The sequence below is a fragment of the Anthonomus grandis genome, chromosome 1, assembly GCF_022605725.1.
Source record: "Anthonomus grandis grandis chromosome 1, icAntGran1.3, whole genome shotgun sequence".
NCBI classification, from domain to species: Eukaryota; Metazoa; Arthropoda; class Insecta; order Coleoptera; family Curculionidae; genus Anthonomus; species Anthonomus grandis.
This window is the reverse complement of record NC_065546.1, coordinates 34,852,939-34,874,750: the sequence shown is the minus strand read 5'-3', so window position 1 is coordinate 34,874,750 and position 21,812 is coordinate 34,852,939. Positions and strand designations below refer to the sequence as shown.

General features: G+C 38.5%; 2 protein-coding genes across 4 annotated transcripts in view; one reads left to right on the top strand and one right to left on the bottom strand.

Moving 5' to 3' along the window:
* The window catches only part of LOC126745311 (muscle M-line assembly protein unc-89-like), a 77,884-nt gene extending 75,662 nt beyond the window's left edge, over window positions 1-2,222 (top strand). For all 3 annotated transcript variants that reach the window (XM_050453085.1, XM_050453090.1, XM_050453097.1), the window contains exon 8: window positions 1,241-2,222. In XM_050453085.1, coding sequence (XP_050309042.1) covers window positions 1,241-1,386 — 146 coding nt within the window. In that variant the 3' untranslated portion in view covers window positions 1,387-2,222. The remainder of the gene's footprint in view (window positions 1-1,240) is intronic.
* Window positions 2,223-10,270: 8,048 nt separating this feature from the next.
* On the bottom strand, window positions 10,271-11,407 carry LOC126734239 (60S ribosomal protein L11). Its single transcript, XM_050437776.1, has 3 exons — window positions 11,287-11,407; window positions 10,620-10,938; window positions 10,271-10,558 (listed from the first exon to the last, which is right to left on the bottom strand). Exons 1-3 carry the CDS (start codon window positions 11,290-11,292, stop codon window positions 10,320-10,322), a joined length of 564 nt encoding a protein of 187 aa, XP_050293733.1. The 5' UTR covers window positions 11,293-11,407; the 3' UTR covers window positions 10,271-10,319.
* Window positions 11,408-21,812: the final 10,405 nt, after the last annotated feature.

Here is a 21,812-nt window from a genome sequence, read left to right as displayed (position 1 = left end):
TGTCGGCGCATCTTAGCAGGTACCATAGTACTATTAGGAAGGAGTTTGCTGCACAACATACAAAGAGGTGAGCCGTTGGAATCAACAAATCCGAGATTAATGTATGATTCGTCATACTTTCGTTTTTTCACCTTCAGTGTGTCATTAGATGTTTTACTACTTAAACTTAAAACCATAAAACGAGAACTTGACGCCGTCATATCACCTTGATTTGAATTTGACGCATCATCCAAGCGAACCACATTTTTTGCAACACCTTTAAGCCAGCGCTCCATTCTTTTTTAACACTAATTTGATTCGGTCAATTTTATGACAAATAGTATCTCTTGACGCACGAAATACAAGATTTTACAACCACTACGAACAACAACAAGACAAGCGAACATAAAATACTGAGCGCGGTGTGAGTAAATTTTGCGGTACGTTGCTTGATTAATAAATTCTCCGCGCCAAACAATCCTCCTTTATATTATACCAGCAACCATCGAATTATCTCGAATTCCTCAGAAACTTCAGAGAGCCACACGATTTTCTCCGAAGTATGCGTCGACGCACGAGCACGAAAAACAGCGCGACGAACCGAGGTCATTCGATTGCTTATAGTCCGGGGGCGAATGGTGGCTTACGAGTAACGCTGTAACATTTCGATGTAATAGGTCGGGCATTTACTTAATAATACATATATTAAATTTTCGTATATGTACTAGTAACACCTATAAGTAGGCGTTTCGTTTTGGTTGTTTATTTTTACCTTAGGTAACTTTATTCTTATAGGATCCACTTAAATACATGCATTAATTTATTATGACTGCTGGCGGAGCCCTATCGGAGGTTTCTTTGAGTAACGCTGTTATAGGGAGTTAGTTTAAAATTAATATAAAACATTAATTTTATTGAAACATTTTCTCTAAGTATAAAATATTTATATTGTATAGTAGGTACACCCAATTTTTTTATAATTAATTGTGTACCTATCTACAAAAGTGTTACGTGATTTTAAACTTAATATCTAGTTATTTAGAACTGAGAAGTGTATAGTAATCAAAAAATTGTAAAAGTAGGATGTTTTATCTTGAAACATCGGATTAAAAACGTTGTAAGTAAGCGTTAAATAAGGAAAACATCATTTGCTTTCACTCTCAAAGTAGTAGAAAAATTGAATGTGTGTTCTTATGAAAAATACCAAATTTTGCCCATTTTCACCAATTCTCCTCATAATGACAAACTACATTTTTTCCAGGAGATGAACTGTTGTCAATTAATGGGAAGACCTTTGATGGCTTATCACATACCGAAGCAGTCAACTTGTTCAAAACCATAAAAACTGGCAATGTGGTAATTGCAGTGGCAAGCAAACCTTTTAGGAAATATTCCCATTCGATGTGATGCTCCCATATTATTCCACATCAGTAGTATAAGATAGTTGGGTTTCAAAGAGGCTCGAAAATTCCCTAGGACCTTTGGGAAATTAATATTGTAACAGTATTTATAGCAAGATTTTTACAAAAAGCTGTTAATTTGTAATTGTCAAGTAACTTTTGGGGCCGTTTTGCAAATCCCATAGAGAGAGGCTTCCATTAAAACCCGATCGAAACTTAACATTGAACTAATGAATTGAATAACGTGATATGGTGTTGCGATAACTCAGTTTTAAGATTACTAATATGTTTGTTTAGTACAATTTTTTTGTAAGTTTATACAAAGATAATGAAGTAATATGCAGGGATAAAGTTCTAACATAACATAATAAAAAAAGATTAAAAAAAAACGAAATAAACAACCTGACAAAATAACCAAACATTACAGGGTAATTTAAAACACTCTATTGAGGCATCTAGGAGTGGCTTGTTTATTTTGGACATAAGTCAAATCTTTTTTGGATAAATCGAAAACTGATGACATTTAAATTGACTCGAATTCAATCTCTCAGATTGATTATGAAATTGCCTGTATTTCTACCACCCCGTCCTAACAAAATAATATATATATTTTCTTATATTTAGGTTTATAGTAATGAGACTGACAAAATGGTAGTAGTATATGTAAATTAGTTTTATTTAAAAATGTTGTTACTTAACTATATGATATAGACGTAAGTTTTTTGGCAATTTATCCATTATGAAATTTATAAGAATTTTTGTTTATTTTTCTGGATATAAATAATTTGTTTCACATTAAATGTAAAATGTATTGTAAATTAAATAAAATCTGTTTCAAAATTATTAGAAACCTTATTACTGGTTCCCATTGGTTTCAATTTTTTAATCAACCAGATATTCTTATTTAGCCCTACTACAAGTACAATTGAAATAGCATTAGTTAAACTGGATAATAGGAAGGAAGCAGGTCCGGATGGAATTTCAAACAGGCTTTTAAAGAGAGTGCTGCTAGTCCTTTTTTCCTCCACTTCTATTTTCAACCTGTCCCTAACTTCTAGAACTTTTTCAGATGACTCGAACTTATCTCTCAGGTATGTCCGATTTTTAAATCTGGGAATAAAAGTTGAAAGATGACTTGGCATTATTTATGTTAACAGAGTTAATTGTAGTGTCATACTTCTTATACAGGGTGTTCCGTTGATCATGTTACAAACTTCTAGGGCAGATAGAAAACGTCAAACGAAAAACAAAAGTTCATATAAACATGGGTCCGAAAAAGCTTCCTCAAGGAGCTAGAGCTCTTTGAAAATAACCTTTAAAAACTAGTTAGTTTTTTTTTAATAGCTCCGGAACTACTTTAGCTACCGCAACCAATTTTGGGAGGTAAATTATTGTTAGTACGTTTATTCTTTTGAACCTACTAAATAAAAAAAATATTTACCAGGGGCTTCAGAATCAGGGGTGTATTTGGTAAATTTAGGTCCATTTCTTTAAGACTTTAATTTCTGCCCGTTTGGGCGTTAGATTATGATGTTCCTATGCTTTTTACATAAAAAAGGTGCTCTTAGTAAAAGTCGTACATGGTACATGGTAAATATCACCGTTTTTGTGAAAATTGACGAAAAGCAAGTTATGAGATACAAAAATCAATTACCTATTATTATTAATAAACATTTAAAAAAACAATCTGGCGTAAATAAAAAATGTTTAAAAAAAGTTAAGGTAGCCACTTTATTAAATTGATACTCAAATTAATTAACTGTCACTTTAATTACCTTGAGGCATAAAATGTTTAAATGATTTTAAGTGTAATAAAAAACCAACAAATTAACAATTTTAGAAACGTAAACAAATTTTATTAAAGATTGGTATTACAAAAATAAACTTAAAATATTAATTGCTCAAAATGCCGGCCGCCACGATCGATACATTTATTGCATCTACGCACCATATTAAGGTTGACGTGGTTAAAAATATCAGGCGTGGTTTGGATTACTTCAGCAGCTGCGGAAATTCTGGCCACCAGGTCTTCTTCTGACTCGACTGGAGTTTCATATACGAGACTTCATATGCCCCCAAAGAAAAAAATCTAAGGTTGTCAAATCTGGTGAGCGCGCTGGCCAGGGACAGAGCCTCCGCAGCCAATCCAGCGCCTTATTTTCATTTATAAACCAGGTTACTAGATGTTGCTAGAATAAATGAGCGAATAATATATTATTTCAATGCAAAAGAAAATATAAAAAGGCGGGATCTTCCGGAATAATGGTAAGCCGAGTATATAAGAAGTGCCGTATATTTAAAGGCAGATCATCTAATAGTTCTGGCAGTACATTTCTTAAAAAATTTAAATAAATATTTCCCGTTAAACGAGGAGGCAACATAATTGGACCAATTAAGCGTTCTCCAACAATGCCGGCCCACATATTGACCGAAAACTTATGTTGATAGCTCCTAAAATGAATACCATAAGGGTTTTGCTCACTCCACACATGATTATTCTTAAAATTAAAAATGCCTTCTTTTGTAAATAAAGCCTCGTCAGTAAAAAGGACATATTTTGGAAATTGAGGTTCTTCTGTACACCGGTCAAGAAACCACTGGCAAAAATTCACGCGGGGCATAAAATCATTGGGTCCTAATGATTGCACCTTTTGCAGGTGGTATGGCTGAAGAAGCTGTTCATTAACAACGTTCCATACCCTAACATGATTTACATGCATCGCATCAGCTACTACTCGAGTACTTACTGATGGGTTATCTTCAAATCGCTGAAGCACTTCTTCCTCAAAATCCGGGATTCGGATGTTCCTTTGCGCGCCATTATCTTGGCGTTTTATTTTAACGGAGCCAGTCTCCCTGAGCCGTTGATTGACCCTTTCAAAAAGTGTGTGAGCTGGGATTCGCCTTTCGGGAAACCGCTCTTCATATAGTCGAGAAGCAGCTCTACCATTACATCGAACTTCCCCATAAATTAAAAGCATATCGGCGTATTCAGCAAAAGTATAATCTTCCATTACTTAACCGTAATAAAAAGGGAATTAATATGTAAAAAATTCTGACAGTGACAAATTTAAAAAATACTGACAATGGCAATGAATTAGCATTATTATTATTATTAAAATAATTAATTCAGGTGCTGTATCTTAGTTTGGTTTTAGTCAATTTCAACAAAAAACGGTGATATTTACCGACTTTTACTAAGAGCACCTTTTTTATGTAAAAAGCATAGGAACATCATAATCTAATGCCCAAACGGGCAGAAATTAAAGTCTTAAAGAAATGGGCCTAAATTTACCAAATATCCCCCTGATTCTGAAGCCCCTGGTAAGTTTTTTTTTATTTAGTAGGTTCAAAAGAATAAACATACTAACAATAATTTACCTCCCAAAATTGGTTGCGGTAGCTAAAGTAGTTCCGGAGCTATTAAAAAAAAACTAGTTTTTAAAGGTTATTTTCAAAGAGGTCTAGCTCCCTGAGGAAGCTTTTCCGGACCCATGTTTATATGAACTTTTGTTTTTCTTTTGACGTTTTCTATCTGCCCTAGAAGTTTGTAACATGATCAACGGAACACCCTGTATAGCATCAGTCTTAAGAATACAAATTTAAGGGAATTTTCTTCTTATAAAATAAGCCTATATGAATCTTTTACATTAAGCCCACACAGACAAATATCGAATGGTTGCGTTAAAATGAACACGGAAGTAAATAAAGATATGCGTTGCTCTAGAAGCAAACCCCATAAGACAGGTGAGAATTAATTAAGTGAAATGAAACATTTTTAGCGGAACTCTTAATTGCCTTAATCACAAAACAGCCAGATGTCAAGTTAGTGCAAGTAATAAATCTTATTTAAACTATAATCAAAATTTAAGATATTTGTCTTTGAGATATTAAAAAACAAACGTTTAAAATCACACAATGATTCTTAAAACTTGCCAATTCTTGATTTATCATTATGCTGAAGGCATGCGAATCTGTGCGACCCGAAATAAATATCATCATCAAATGATTATGGTCCATGCTTCAGTACTGTTGCTAGATAATTTTTGTATACAGTGTGTCCAAGATAAGGATATCTATTATGGGATCTTGGAAAACGAAGATGCTTCAATTAGAGAAAAGTTGCGAATTTTCAAGCCTAACATTATGCCTTTTGGAAAGTTCTAAAATTCCAAATACTTCCGGAGATATGCTTAAAAAACCGAAATGGATTTTTATTAAATTCTGAAAGTCTTGAACCGGTTCCAAGCGATCTATCGGTTTTAACCGCGGTTAAGCCCTTGGTTGATCTTGAACAGTCCCTTTATAACATAACCAATCGTGTCCGCTTTGACGTGTTTGGTTGAAGTAACTTCGTACTTGTCAGCTGTCGCTGTCATCCTTTTGTTTGTTTGTAAATAATACCCCAGACGCCAGTAATGTTATATGTAATTGGTTCTTAAACATAAATATCAAAAAAGAAAACTTATTAGCCATAATAAATTTTGTGTCATCTTTAAAAAGGAAATAATTTGTTGTTTGTTTTTATTTTTTCCCGCACTTATTTCAATATTTTTGACATTTGATGTTTAGAAAACAGCTCCGGACGTGGGTAATTACTGTTCCAAATTGATGACGTATAAAGTGGTGACGTCACGTATCTTAACACGGTTATAACTATAACCGCTTGGACGTGTTTGGTTAATACCACTTAGGAACGGTGATTACCGGTAGACTGCTAGGAATCGGTTTTGGTGTAGTCGGCGGTGAAATGATGGTGCTGAGAAAATGTCAATAATTTTATTAAAATGTTATATCCTATGTTACAACGCCGTTAAAATTTGGACAACTTACCGCTTGCAAAGGTTATAAACTGTTGATTTCAGCAGGATGGTACTCCCGTGAACAATGCCCTAATCGTACCCGAGTATTTATCGAATAGATTTTCGGGAAAATGGATAGGTACACATTTAACAGTTCTGTGGCCTCCTTATTCGCCGGACTTAATTCTGTTCGATTTTTTTCCTATAGTTTTGAAACGTTCAAGAGCATTACACCTGATATGTTAAGAAATGTTTTAAATTCGACAGTTAGATGGCATGATGGCGTTATTTGGAGAATAATGGTAATTTGTTTGAACATTGTCTGTGATCTAAATTAGTTTTTTTCGGTTCCATTGTAAGGGTCTCAGTTTTTGTTTCAGTTGTAGGTTTTATAGTCGGTTTATTATCCGTGTACTATTCTTACTCGATCATCAAAATAAACTTACCAAATTAAAATAACCACAAAAAATCGAAATAAAAATGTAGCAACAACAAATTTACAAAAACTAAGTCGCAAAAAATACTAAATTAGGTTAGGAATCCTAGGAAGAATCTATTCGACCGAGATTCCACCTTAAAATCCCGGTAAATCTGAAAACGCCTCGGTTACTGCTGGTGCGCCTGAAAAGTGCCCTAACCTGATTTTAATTTCATATGTTGAAACAAGAGTAATATAGCGTACTACTCCAAAGCATTAGGAATTGAATAAAAACTAATTTTAATAGAGGGTATACTTTTTTTACGCGCCATATAAAAAAATAAAGTTGATGATGCTTTCTCCGAAACGAAACGTCGTACGGAAAATCTCTCGACGTTTTATAGAGCTTAAGAAGTGGCTATATATAAATTGGCAAATTTCGTTTTTTTAGGCGTATCTCCGGAGCTACTCGGAATTTTAAACCTTTCTAAACCACATACTGTTCGGCATGAAGATGCGCAACTTTTCTTTAATCCATCTGCTTTCCAAGATCCCCATGATAGACATCCTTATCTTAGACAAAAAAAGCCTCGCCAGGGACGGTTTTCCCTCCATTTTAATAAAAACTTTTTCAGTTCATCATTCTCAAGGCCCGTTCTTTAAATTTTGTGTGTTTTTTCTTTATAAACTCCTCTATGGTCTCAATGCGGCAATCTTCTCTGATATCGATGTTTCTTACATATCTCGGAGAGTTTGTGATTAATCTCAAGGTTTTGTTTTGAAATCTCTCGAGTTTATTTAAATTGGTTTTAGTTATGTTTGTTAGCACACATAGCTATAGAGGAGTTTGGGCCTTATTACTTGTTGGTAGAGCAGTAATTTGTTGTTATTGACATTTTGTTTTTTGGCCCTAGAAATAAGTATAGCCCCTGTATAAGGCCATTGCATTGGTTGAGCTGTCTCTTAATATGAAAATTCAAATTATTTTCCAGGGGATTTCAGTGCCCAACATCACCAGATTAGGAATGTCGCGATCTACTTTTTTGGTAATTAATATTGCCTCCGTCTTGTCTTTATCTTCCATTTTAGTGCCCATGCACAGAGTTTTTCTAGGTGGCTCTGAATGTATGCGTTTAGCTGATACAGGTATCTGCAGCTGGCGAAAACGCACGTATCATCGGCGAGTAGTGCCAGTTGCGAGTAATGATCATTCTTCGGTATGTCCGCCTGGTATATATTAAATAGAGTTGGTGAAAGTGGGGAACCCTGAGGCACTCCCGCTTTTATTTCTCTATAAGGTAGTGTTTTATTTTCGATCCTTGCTGTGAAGGACCTTCCACTTATAAAACTTATAATCAATTTTATCATACCGACGGACACACCGAATTTTGACATTTTAAATATCAATCCGCCATGCCACACCCGATCAAAAGCTTTCTCGATATCAAGTGTGATCATGGCGGTTGAATTTCTTGAGTTGAAAGAATCAACTAAGCTCTGTTGTATTCTCGCCAACTGCATCTCTGTTGAGAGACCCTTCACAAAGCCGTGTTGTTCTTTGGGGATTATTTTCAGTTCTTCTGTTTCCTCTCTCAGCCTGTTTAATACCGTTTTTTCAAATATTTTACCTATTGTTGGTAACAGGCTGATGGGTCTGTAGCTCTCTAGTTTGGCCAAATTTTTCCCCTGTTTTGGTATCAATACCGCTATTGCCCTTTTCCATGCTTCTGGAAAATAGCACAGGTTTAGACATTGGTTGTATATTATTAATAAATCCATTAGTATGTTATCCGGTAGCATTTTTAACATTTTATTATTAATGTCATACCTTGGTGCTTTTCTATTTAATTGTTGTTCAATGAGGTCTCTTATTTCATGAAGTTGGATTTTTTTAGGGCTTCCAATGTTTTGTGGTGGTATTTCTTCTGTTTTATTTGTTTTTTACTTCTTCTTCTAGTATTTGATTTTCAGGACCTGCTTTAATATTGAATTGTTTTTCTAGTGAATTGTTTAATGCCTTTTTCTAAGTCCGAGTACACTACACTTCTATCTGTATGGGCGGGATATCTGTTTTGGTCTTTCCTCTCAGTATCTTTGAAACTCTCCAATAATTTCTATGATTTTCGTCATCATTATTTAGCTCCTCTAAAAAGTTATTCCATTTTTTATTTCTGAAATAATATTCATCTGAATTCGTTTTTTATTCTTTTAGTTATACTGTTTAATAAGCTACTTGGATTTATTAAAAGATCTTGCCATGTGTCAGTATATAGGACATATTCACATAGTGAGATCTGTTCGTGAATTCTCTGATATAATTTGGTTATCTCTTTTCCTCTAATACATATTGAAAGGCTTGAAAATATTCAGGACAAGTACATCAGATTTGCCATATGCTCTTATCAAGTTGGGCATTGATCTTACTTGTTCTGATACCATATCCTATTTGATTATTAACTCTTTATCAAGCAAACACCAGTTCTTTAATGTTTGCTTTGTATTTTAATACTTGAATGGTATTGTTAGAAGTCCAGAATGTATATAATATATTTTTTCTCTTCTCTTATCCATATCACATTTTGCAAAACAAAATTTTACTAAATAGTCCTATTCGCAGAATAACCACTATAGTAGATTTTCAAGATTTAGATTGTTTTGGCACATCTTTAAATAAATTTTCAGCTATAGCAACTATTTTGGGATAATAACCTAGTCTCTGTCCTCTTTAGGTTCAGACTTGCCAAGTATGCGGCGTCGCCGAGCGGAACAGGAAATCCCATGTAAATTTTAAGGGCGTCAATTATTGGCTTCCCTGTACATTTTACAGAAAAAATGTAAGATAACTTTTTGAAGAGACCAATCTGGCAAACCCTCATGCAAATTTTCAAGAAATTTTAATAAGTGAATCTTGAATTATTCAATTAAATGTAATTGCAAAATTACCAAATTTTCGGTTCAGGTAAAACCAGACATCAGCAAACAATTTGTTTTAAGGCTTTGTCAAATCTGATGTACTGGCGAATACAAGAAATGTTTTTTTTGGCTTGGCGGAGAAACTGAAAACATTTCAGATACTGTTCTAAAACTGTTTCCCACATAATGCCACTTAATTATGGCTATTTTTTCGTGGATTGAATAATTCATACTTGTTTTCAAATATCGACTGTCACTGATTTATTGACACTTTTCCTCACGTCAGTGACAATATTCATTTTACTGGTGCCCATTCGGTTTTACCTGAACCAAAAATTTGCTAATTTTGCAATTACATTTAATTGAATAATTCAAGATTCGCTTATTAGAATTTTTTTAAACTTTGCACAAGGGTTTGCCAGATTGGTCTCTTCAAAAAGTTATCTTACATTTCTTCTATAAAATGTACAGGGAAGCCAATAATTGACCCTCTTAAAATTTACATGGTTTTTCCTATGTTCCGCTCAGCGATGCACCACCCAGTATATTATTATTTCTCATGATTAATAAGGAATATACTATCTTAAAATGTCTTTGATCCACAAAATAATAAATTACTGTTAACTATTAATATGTACTTAAAATGTTATATGCATGACAAATAAGTTAATAAATTTCAATCAAAAAAATATATAAAAATCTCAATAAGACTTACCCCTGCATCAGGATTTGGGTAAATAAAAACAAAACCAAAAGAGTAACAAATCCTTAAAAATATTTATTTAGTCAAATGTAAAAACACAGTTTTTACTTCTTGCTGGCTAAAATGATACCGTCATATTTCTGTTGGAACCACTTCATGGCATCTTCCTTGGTCAGCCTGTGTGGGAATCCAACTTTTCCTTGCTTCCTCCTCCTGTGGGCTACATTGAATCCAGGTCTGCCTAATACTACATAAAAGTCAAGACCATAGATTCCTATGCTTGGGTCATACTTGATACCCAAATCAATGTGTTCTTGAATACCAAAACCAAAGTTTCCTGAAGCTAAAATAAATGAAATTTAGATATAAGCACAGTGCAAAGAAACAAGTACTGAAAAACTTACCAGAGAAGTTGTCTCTTCTCAATTCATATTCTCTGACTTTCAGGCCCCTTTCAAGGATTTCTTCAGCCTTTGCCCCTCTTACGGTGCAATGTACAGCAATTTTTTCATTACGACGGATACCGAAAGATCTTACAGTGTATCTAGCTTTGGAGAATACAGGCTGTTGCCCTGTAAGTTGTTCCAACACCTTAGCAGCTCTAGTTAGCCTGTCACCACTTTCGCCGACACAAATGTTAAGACAGAGTTTACGGATGTGCAAGTCCCGCATGACATTTTTGGACTTGTCTTTGACTTCTTTCTTCTCTTTTTTCACTGCGGGCTAAAATGTCGTTTTGAGGTTAAGGATGGCATCAACAAAGGGTTATTAATGTTTGTTTCTTAAAATAAAATGCTAAAAATATTTAAAGTTTGTTCAACTAAGGTATCAATATTGAGTAGTAATAGAGTTTGAAGGGTTCTAGGACACCTAGTAAAAGTAAAGCTCTAAAAACATCACAACAAAAACATTGAAATTTGCACAAGTTTCCCTTTTTTAATGGTAAAAATATTGTTCCAGAGCGCCAACCTAAAGTTCCCTCTTTCATTTTTCACTCAGAAAATTATTTTTAGCACTTTATTTAACAGGATGATGATGGAAAATTATCAATAAAAAATATTCGAAACTCACCGCCATGGCTGAACTTTTTTGAAGGAAGCTGTCAGTGTCAGATTCTGAGCGTCAAAAGTGTCTAATGTCAAAAATGTCATAAAAAATTATGCGAGGTTGCCGCCTCTAGTATCAAATATAAACAGGAGCGGCTCCAGGAGAAATAAAAAATTTTTACCTCTGCGTTGTTTATGAAATAATAATTTGTGAATACTGTATTATACCGAAACTTACATACAATAATTATTAATAAATGCTTAATAAAACATAATATTCGAAATCCGATTGGACAACTCCCTTCCTATGATTGCGGCCCGCGCGGGCGGCTCGCTGGCTCAACGGCTAAATGCTACAAAAATTTTCACTGTCTGTACCGGCTTGTGCAGGATCCTTGGGATCTGGTCAGCCAACCCGGCCAAATCAGACACATCCCGACCAGACCCTGCGCTCCTACACTGCAAGTGGTTTCAGGATGCAGTACAGTGTGAGCTCTCAACGAGAAAGGAAGTTTTTACCCCAGTTGTGATTATCTGAATTTAAAAATGGACGAGGAACTTTTTGATTTTATATTAATGGACCAAAATTTACTACTCAATAAACCCACGAGAAAGTGGGTTCATGAGTTTAAAGACCACAGGCAAAGCGAATACTACTTAACCTGCTTACCTATGCGTGGTTATCCAGACAAATTAAAAAAATATCACATAATGACCGTTGAAACGTTTGACTACATCTTGTCACACATAAAAGGGGACATACAGAAGTGGAGTAACTTTAGGAATTGTAAAGAGCCAGCAGAAAAACTGTCGATTTTGTTGAGGTAAGTTACTTTAATACCGAGTCTAATACAATTTCGGCAATACGTAAGTTAGAACATATTTATTTCAACAAATTAAATTGTAAAAAAATTAAATTAGGTTTCGCAAGGTAATTGAGATTTTTTGAGATTCTGCTTGTTCGGAATTTTCTGGTTGGCATAGAGAAAGAATGGAGCTTGATGTATCCGAAGAACTGGATGCATACGGTTGATTGGGGTACTATCCTGTGTAATTTCGTGGAGGGTGAGGTAAAACTGTCAATGGCGATGTCCATGGTGTGTTGCTTGGTTCTAGTGATTCAAGCTCAGCGATGACACAATTCAGAATATTTGATCGTAATTTCATTCGTTTTAGGAGTAGTAATTGTTTGAGCGAAGGAAGTAAACTTTTGAAGAATGATAGGCCGTCATACTCCTCTGCTAAACTGCTCGGTTGTGATGCCGAGAAACGAGATTCGAGCAATTGCGCTTTTCTTCTTTCTAACTTTAGTGCCTCGTTTTGAATATTTTGGCTTTGCTTTCTCTTTAGTCCGGGGCACCGAAACTTACTCTCTTCTGTCGAGGAGGTTGTGGAGCTTTGTTTACTTGTGTAAGTTGCTCAGGGTCATCAACATTTTTATCTTCAGTGTGGACGTCAAAGTCATATTGTGATCGAGGAGTTTCGCCTGATTCCTGAGTTTCATCAATTTCACCTGATTCCATGTCCATCAGTATATTTGCTACTTGAGACGCAGGAAGATTTCCTGAAGTAGCTCTTGGCTTCATCATAGGAAGCAAGAAGCTCAATGAATCAAAATAAACCCACTTGGACTTGGCAGCAGCACCTGACGCACCACAGTTTTCCTTAATTTTCTTGCGTTTGCGAGAAAGATTTCTTGAAATTGCTGCAGAATTTAAGGACATGTGGAACTTTCCTAACTGTGCCGGTTGCATATGTAGACGGCAAACATGTTCAAAAAATCAAAGCTCCTCGGAAGAGTGGTACCGTGTTTTACAACTATAAACATTTTTTCTCTGTTAATCTTCACGGTGTAGCAGACGCTCGGTGTAAATTCATATTCATTGACGTTGGAGCCTTCGGAAAGCAAAGTGACGGGGGCGTATTCGAAGCTTCTCCAATCTAAACTTTTTTTGAAAATTGCTCTGAAACGTTGCCAGCTCCTTCACCAATCGATGACAGTGACACTCTGGTTCCATTTGTTCTAGTCGGTGACGATGCGTACCCTTTAAAGACTTTTTTCATGAAACCATTCAGTCAAAGAAAAATGACCGAAGCCCAGCGCGTTTTTAACTATCGATTGTCACGGTGCAGAAGCTGTTTAGAATGCGCATTTGGAATTTTAACTGCAAAATGGAGATTATTCTACAAAGCCATTGAAACAGGGGTAGAAAAAGCTGAGAAAATAATCAAATGCATGTGCCTTCTGCATAATTTGATTATTGACAAAGAGAATATTACACTGAATCAACGAGTGCTTGAAGACGCTCTACAGGAATACCAACAAAAACATGAAAGACCAGATCTTGGCGGACGACGATTAAACAGATCCTCTACCGCTGCACAAGAGGTGAGAAATTTCTACAAAGACTACTCTAATGGCCCTGGAAGTGTTTCGTGGCAGAATGAAATGGTCTTCAACGTTAACAATAAGAGATAAACCTTAGATACAGCGAGGCAGACAGAATACTGCACTATGGAATTAAACATTATGTGATGAAAATGTTTGTTTTTTTTTTACCTACATTATAGCATGATAAAATTTTGGTCGTTAATAATTACGGGGCACCCTGTATATACATATTTATTTATAAATAATTTAATAATTATATCAACTAGTAATAATAAACCTATTACCTTCAATTCCAAGCTCTTTACCAACTTCATCCCACAGCTTTCCCCTTAAATCGCGGTTGTGGTAATTTTTGTCCCTATGGTCCCACAAAGCCACTCTCTCACGCACTAACTCAATCAAGTTTCCTTTGTCTACCATTATAACAACAATTATTATGATTTATAAACACGAGCCAAATGGGAACACCAAACACGAAAAAAACGAACTGGGAGAAAAACAAACTATTTTGGTTGTTGTCAGACCAGGTCAGACCCGTCGCTCCTTCCTGGCACGAACTGGCTCTAGAACTGGCTCTAGTGTAGGAGGGAATACGGCGCCTTTGTGTTTGTTTTTGTCAGACTCGGTCAGACCCATTCAGACCTGCTCAGACCGTCAAGTCTGAAGAAATTCCGCTTCCAATGTAGGAGCAGCCTAACAGCTTGTTCTAACTCAAGTTTTGCAGCATAGCTAATTTGCTCTAGCTGCCTCAATGCGGCATTTTTTATTAAATGCGGGAAGACTATAAGCCAATGTTTTTTTTCATTATTGTTGGCATCTTGGTGGCTTGGTGCCGAAAGTATGGTTTGATTGGGGATTTTTTTTTTAATTGCTGGGATAGGTGTAGGATGGGGAGAGATTGCTGGGTATGGGGTGTTGATAGAGTTTGGACTAGACTCTATCCCCCAATGAGTGCGCGATGTGCTCTAATCTAGTATGTTTTTGTATGGACCTGTTTTTCTTATTTTTAATAAGAGAGTTTTTATTTTATTGTTTTTGATGTTTTCTAAGTTTTCTTTGAATTTTATATGTTTTTTGTTAATGAATTCTTTGATTGTTTCTATTTTAAGATCTGCATGTAGGTCTTCCACTCTGATAAATTTTCTTGCGCCAGTCATAAGTCTTAATATTTTATTTTGAAAGATTTGTAGTCTCTTTAATGAGGTTTCTGTTGCATTTTTATATATTGTAGACCCATATAATAGTTTAGGCTTAGAACATGAAAGCCTTTCAATGTTCCAAGGTCTTATTATTTGTTTATATAATAATAGTTTATTTTTTAGGTTTAATTTACTTTTATAATTTAAGAAGGGTTTTAACATTTGGACAATGCCTTGGCATTCATTTTTTTTTTATTGTGATTGTTGAAACGTCCTAGTATTTTATCAAGGTGAGACTGTAGATTTTTGGTAATGGTTTTATAATTTTTTCCCGTGGAGATGATACCACAAGGCGCCTACTTTTATTTGGGTAAAATCTCCTGTTATGTCGTCTATTTTAGTGGTGAAATACCTATTTGCTATGAAGCTTTTTATGAGTTTTATCCATCCAGCAGACATTCTGAGGTTGATCATTTTGTATATTAAGCCCATGTGCCACACTCTGTCAAAGGCTTTCTCTACGTCTAGTGTTATCACGGCTGTGGTTCTGGCGCGATTCATGGCATCTAGGGTGTATTGATGAACTCTGGCTAACTGGTGTTCCGTTGATAGGCCTTTCATGAATCCGCACTGTTCTTCAGGTATTATTTCTCTTTCTGTTATCTCTGTCCAAAGTCTACTGAGGATTGTTTTTTCGTATAGTTTTCCTAAAATTGGGAGTAAGCTTATGGGTCTCCAGTTTTCCGGGTATTTTTTGTTTTTATTTGGTTTGGGAAGGATTGTTACAATTGCTTTTTTCCAGAAGTCTGGGAAATAGCATAATTTGAGACATTTGTTTAATATGATTTTTATGGTCAGTAGTGTGTTATCTGGAAGTTCTTTAAGCTTTTTATTGGTTATTTTGTCATATCCGGGAGCTTTTCTATTTTGTTTGTGGGTTTATTTTGCTTTTGATTTCATTTATTGTTATTTTTTCAGGTTTTTCTAAAGTGTTTATTGGGATTGTGTCTACTATATCATAAGCATTTTTGACCTCTTTGATAAATTGATTGTTTTCGGGCATAATATTTATATCAAATTGTTTTTTTGAGTATGAGTATGACTATGAGTACTGTTAACTTAACCATTAATCGGCGTAAGGCTGAACGCTCCCTAGCACACCTCTCGGGTAGTTTGTTGGACCTGCTAGCACCTCCATAGTCATCAAACTACCAAGACTACAGGATACTCTCGTCAATGATCGGGAGTATGCAGGTCTAGCCTGCATCCTACACGCGGTAACCCTGTTGAAACTAAATCCTGTAGATCTAGACTGGACGTCGATAAACTCCCCGGCAATAACACTTGGGATTGTTGGATTAGAGTCACACCTTTCTTCCGCTATTCTTGGGTGTGCCTCTGCTTTCTCTTCTTTTTGCTTACTATCTGCCGCCCTTGGCCTGCTGTTCTTCTTTCTTAGTGTTCGTCTTTTCCTGCGTGTCTTCTTCTCTTCTTTAGCCCAATCCAAGGTGTGTAGGCAACGTGCCGAGGGATGAATGGCCGTGGGGTAAAACACGGTCGCTGACTTTTCCTCTGGAATACCGGGCGACCTTCCAGAGTATCCAGCCTTACCCAGGTAAACGGCTCTGCCTGGGTGGACCGCTATTTCCGATATACTCGTAGGACCAACATGGACCCTCAAAACACAAAAAAACTCTCTCTCCTCTTCGTTCCCTCTCCACTATGGCGGGCTCTTATACATCAAAGCTGACCTTCACAGCTAAAAAGAAAGAACCTCCGCGGTTCTGAGAAAAGAAGGAGAAGGAAGGCTGCAGAAGACGCCAAGGGCTCCCTGGGCTCGGCTTCCGCGAGAGCCCTGATACCTACCCCCAGCGGCTTGCAAGCCTGGGGCTTCCACTAAGGAGGGACCAGGCACCAAAAGGCTCAGGACCCCCGGGTCTACGCCTGCCGAGCGCGCTGGCGGGGCTAAGAGACCGCGGACCGCTGAGTCCCGGCCTCAAGTTAGCTATGCGCGATCGGTCGGCAGCGCCAAGCTGCAGCTGGCAGTGTGCAGAACGGGACAGCCCGAGGTCGGTTTCACTGGCGGACAGCTGCTACAATTCGTAGACTCGGTGACTGAGGCCATACTGCGGACTTCGTCCGGCAGTGAGGCACAGTCACTGCAATTCCATCCACCGCGGCTGATTAGGGACCACATTCTGTTAACGGCCGCGAGCCAGGAAAGTCTGGAGTGGCTCCGTCAGGGACTCCCAAGTCTTTCCCCTTGGAAGGCGGTCACGCTGACAACAGTGGATCCCTCCACGCTTCGCCTACGCCGGGCCATCTTACGGATTCCGGGTATTAGACATAAGTCTGACAAGGACACCTTGAGGCTTCTGGAGCTTCAAAATCCTGGCCTCCCGTGCTCCCAGTGGAGAGTGTGGGAGCGCAAAGAAGAGGATGAGAACCTCAGGCTGGTGGTGGGGGTGATGAAGGATCGGCCAAACCGATAAGTGAGAGACAGGGCTCGCTATTTTATAGCATCACCAGGGCCTCTGTCTCCCTTATCAAGAGCAAGAAAGCAGCTGATTGCACCAGGGTGGCTACTCCCACAGTGGCCTCTGGGCCCTCGGCCGCCGACTTAGAAAAGGCCACTACTGCTAACACCGCAGCTTCCGAGAGGCCAGGGTAATCCGTAGACGAAGGCCCTTTCAGTTCCAAGGACTAGGCGTGCTGGCAGTCAGCCAGCCCCACACCTTACAACATGCCTTTAACATTTCTGCAGGCGAATCTACAGCATTGAAGAGCGTCTGCCGCTGTTCTGTGCAAAAGGCTCACTGAGCTCCTTATTGACGTCGCCTTATTACAGGAGCCCTGGACTTACCACACGGCTCTGTTAAAGGCCTGGGTTTAACTGGCGGCACACTACATAAACATGTACCTTGTGAGAATTCCCGCGCAATCATCCTTACTAGGAATGTGCGGTGCTTTCTTCTCTCAGGGAAATTTAATCACCCCCCCCCCCCGGCCGTCACTGCGGTCGTCAAATACTGTGAAGACCTGGGCCTCCCGCTTCTCATAGGCTGCGATTCGAACTCACATCACGGTCTTTGGGGATGCGGCGATGAGAACCCAAGGGGCCGCTCCCTGGTTGACTTCCTGTGCTCAAATGGCCTAGAACGACTCAACCGAGGCAGTGTCCCAACTTTCTACTGCAATAGGACTCAATCAAGTATTGACCTTACTATCTGTTCACCTAGTACTGTAATGTAAACCTTTTCAGCTCATGGAGAGTGTCCCTTGAGATAACAATGTCGGACCACAGACACTTTTTTTTTTAAATTAAAGAAGCAGGCTCGGTGCGATACCCCAGCCTACTGAAATCCAAGGTACTGAGACCACTTTCGAGAGGAACTAATCGGTGGTCTTGCGGACATGCCGGCAAGGTACACACTTCCGGCTGACACAGAGATCGGGACTGTCAACCTGACTCGTGCGATAGTCGCGGCATTCGAGGGCAGCTGTCCCCTCACACGGAGACCCGCCAATGCCAAGAATGCCTGGTGGAACAGTAACACGGAAAAGCACCGTGACACTACGCGTCGGCTCCTTCGCAGGGTTGAGCCGTAGCCGATCGATAGTTTTAGCCTGGACACTTATCCCCGCTTCCATCGACACCTCACAACAGAAGCCGAAATCATGCGAGGCGACGACCGCATCGCGATGGCGAAAATTCCGCGCTGGGGCACATATTTTGCGTTGATTCGAAATAATATTTTACTGCAGTTATTATTGTAGTTTATAGTAAGATTACGCATTTAAAATTTTAAACTACCAAACTATTTTGATACTCTAAGTTTTAAAAAGAATAAAAATTCGGTATTTAAATTAGGTGGGTAAATTGACAATTTTATTTTTAACTTACATTTTACAATCTTAATTTTATTTAGAATAATGCCTACCTCTTACTGCATTCCTGTTTAAGCTCAGAAAAAATTAAAATGGTTTTTAATTTTTTTTTTTGGTTTTTTTTGATTATCTTCGGAATCATTAAAATTTTCGATTTTTTAAATAAGCAACAAAAATTTGGCGTAGGTACCTACCTAATTTTGTTTTCGGCATTAACATTTTTACGGAAAAGTAATACAGCAATGCAAAAACTTTCCCATAGCAACCAAGATAACCCACAAAAGTGTCAAGAATAAGTTTTTGAAAATTTGTTTTTTTTTTCAATAATCTTCAAAACCACATAAAATATAATATATATATTTTTTATATGGCATATTCTTTTACAAGTAAATAATGTGCAACTTTGGGGTAAATTATCCATTTTCGTATTTTGAGGGTAGACGAATTTGAAACACCGTTTATGTATATTTTTCCAATAAAATAAATAATAAAAAATATTTAAAACATTTATCATATACCTAAAAATACGTAATAATAAAAAAATTATTATCTTGTAAAATGTAAAAATTATTAGGTCCCGCGGTATCTCCACTTAGTCGTTCCACTGTATGGCGTGCGCCATAAAATCTCGGCTTCAATTTTGACGCCACAAAACCAGTGTCACGGCTAGAACTCTCGATCGGCTACGGTTGAGCGCACTAAGCTTGCCACTTACTAGGATGCGTTCCACGCAGCTCAAAGGATAAAATACAAAAAGACACTCAGGGACTTCAAAAGACAGTGCTGGAAGCAATTCTGCGATGACGTTGAAAACACACCCTCTGCAGCACGACTGTGCAAAGTACTGTCCAAGGAACCTGGAACTAAATTGGGATCGCTGTCACTTCCAGATGGCGGCTTTACTACCAATGAGCGGGAGTCACTGGAGGTCATGCTGCGCACTCACTTCCCGGACTCCAATTTATCTTGCGATCCTCCTAGCTGTTCTCGGGCTCCGATTCGCTTAGAGTACAAGACTGCTAGAAGAATAATTACCTACGAGAGGGTAAAATGGGCAATCAAGACATTCCCCCCCCTTCAAATCGCGCCTATACGCCTATCAGGCGGGCAAATCCACGGACCTGGCCCTACAGCACCTCGTGACTCGTGAGGAAGGTGTAGGGTGCTCTGGGTAGTGGCAAGGCCTGCCTGGGTGCGTTTCTAGACATTGAAGGGGCGTTCGACAACACCCCTTTCGTATTAATCTGCCAAGCACTCGAGAGCCGCGACTCAGAACCCTGTTTGGTTAGCTGAATAGAGGCCATGCTCTCGAAACGTCATGTATCTGCCTAGCTCAATAACGAGATTTTCAAAACGTTGGCGGCTAGGGGCTGCCCGCAGGGAGGAGTATTGTCCCCTACCTTGTGGTGCCTTGTGGTCGATAGCCTGATAAATCTTTTAAACAATGCTGGCCTATACACACAGGCCTACGCTGATGATCTGGTAATCCTTTGCCCGGGGAAAGACGCCGTCTTAAGATGCGGGGCCCTATGATGAGAGCCCTGCATATGGTGCCTCTTGGGGAGGGGTCTGAGGATTAACCCAAAAAACGCAGAGCTCCTACTATTCACGAGGAGACGTAACTGTGGCGCCCTCTGTTATATCTCTAGGTGGCGTGCAGCTGCATTACTCTAGGACAGTTCGATTTTTGGGAATCAAGTTAACCCTTAAGGAATCAAGTTTAACCCCTTCTCACATACCGTTTGGTGGCCATGTACGGAGAAAGCGAAAATTCGTGCTTAACTGGAGAGTCCAACGTCTTGCATGTCTCAGCATAACGGGTTCCATGCGAACGGCGCCAACTAGAGCGCTTGAGCCTCTGCTGAGCCTTCTGCCTCTGGACCTCGTTGTGCAATTCGAGGCAATGAGGACTGCGTCAGGCTATACGCCCTCGGCGGACTACCTACTGGCGAGACCGGTCACGCAAAAATTTGGTCACGGGCCATACAGGAATGTCCTCTCCTTCTGATGGACAGCGACTGCATGGCTCCAGTGACTGTGGACTGTGAGGGATTCGTGACGCACATTGCAGGCAGAGAAAAGTGGCAGCATTCCAACAGACCTGCATTGCTAAATAGGAGAACCATCTGGTACACAGATGGCTCCAGAATGAATAACAGAGCTGGATCGGGGATTTGTGGTGGGATCCCACATACCAGTAGGGCATACTCGCTGGGGGAGCATGCCACTCTCTTCCAGGCCGAAGTATTCGCTGTATTAAAATGCGGACAGAAAATCCTAAGCTGCGGACACTGCAATACAGTATCAATATGCTCGGACAGCACGGCTATCACGACCGCAAAGGTAAGCTCCAAGCTTCTAGAGTGCATAAAAGTCCTGAAGAAACTGGTGCAGGTTGGCTGCAGGGTCCAGCTCATCTGGATACCTGGCCACGTAGGCCATGTAGGTAATGAGGAAGCGCACTCTCTTGCCAGACTGGAATCCGCGAATTTGCCGATAAGGCCTAAACGCATAATTGGTATCGCCAAATGCCTAGCGGTCGCGTTAATGAAGGGTCTGCTGGACAAGTGGACCCACCGAAGATGGACTGAGTCCCCTGGTATGAGACAGGCTAAAGCGCACATAGGGCCCTCTGCCTGTCTCACCAAAAATCTACTACGCCTAAAAAAAAGCGAAATTCGGCTAGTGATAGGTCTTTTAACCGGTCACTGGCACTTAGAAGAAGAAGCCATTCTAAGAAGCCATCTCCATACCATCAGTATTGCGGACAACCCGGAATGCCGATGGTGCTGTGTACGTAATCGTAACCCCCGGTAGGGCATGACGGTTTCATCAGGAGACCTATATGCACAACAAACTGCCTTGGTAGCCCACTGTTTTGACAATTTCAATTTCATTTCAACCATTTGTTATAAATAACGTGTTAGTTTTAGAAATGTATTGTTAAGTCAAAGCTATATTATCTTAAGATAGATTTAAATTGAATAATTGTTTATTTGCCTATGGGCATCATGCCTAGTAACATTTCATGCTTGATTCCTGGTATATATTTATACATTTTCTTCTTGGGCTGGTAAATATTATTCCATGGAAAAAAAAATTTAGGTTTGAAACTTTTTAAAAGTTCAAAGA

What these genes read in the sequence shown, in the direction of transcription:
- LOC126734239 (XM_050437776.1), bottom strand. An exon ending in GAGAAGAGACAACTTCTCTG is followed by an intron (nt 10,559 to 10,619) that starts GTAAGTTTTTCA and finishes CATTTATTTTAG; the next exon opens with CTTCAGGAAACTTTGGTTTT.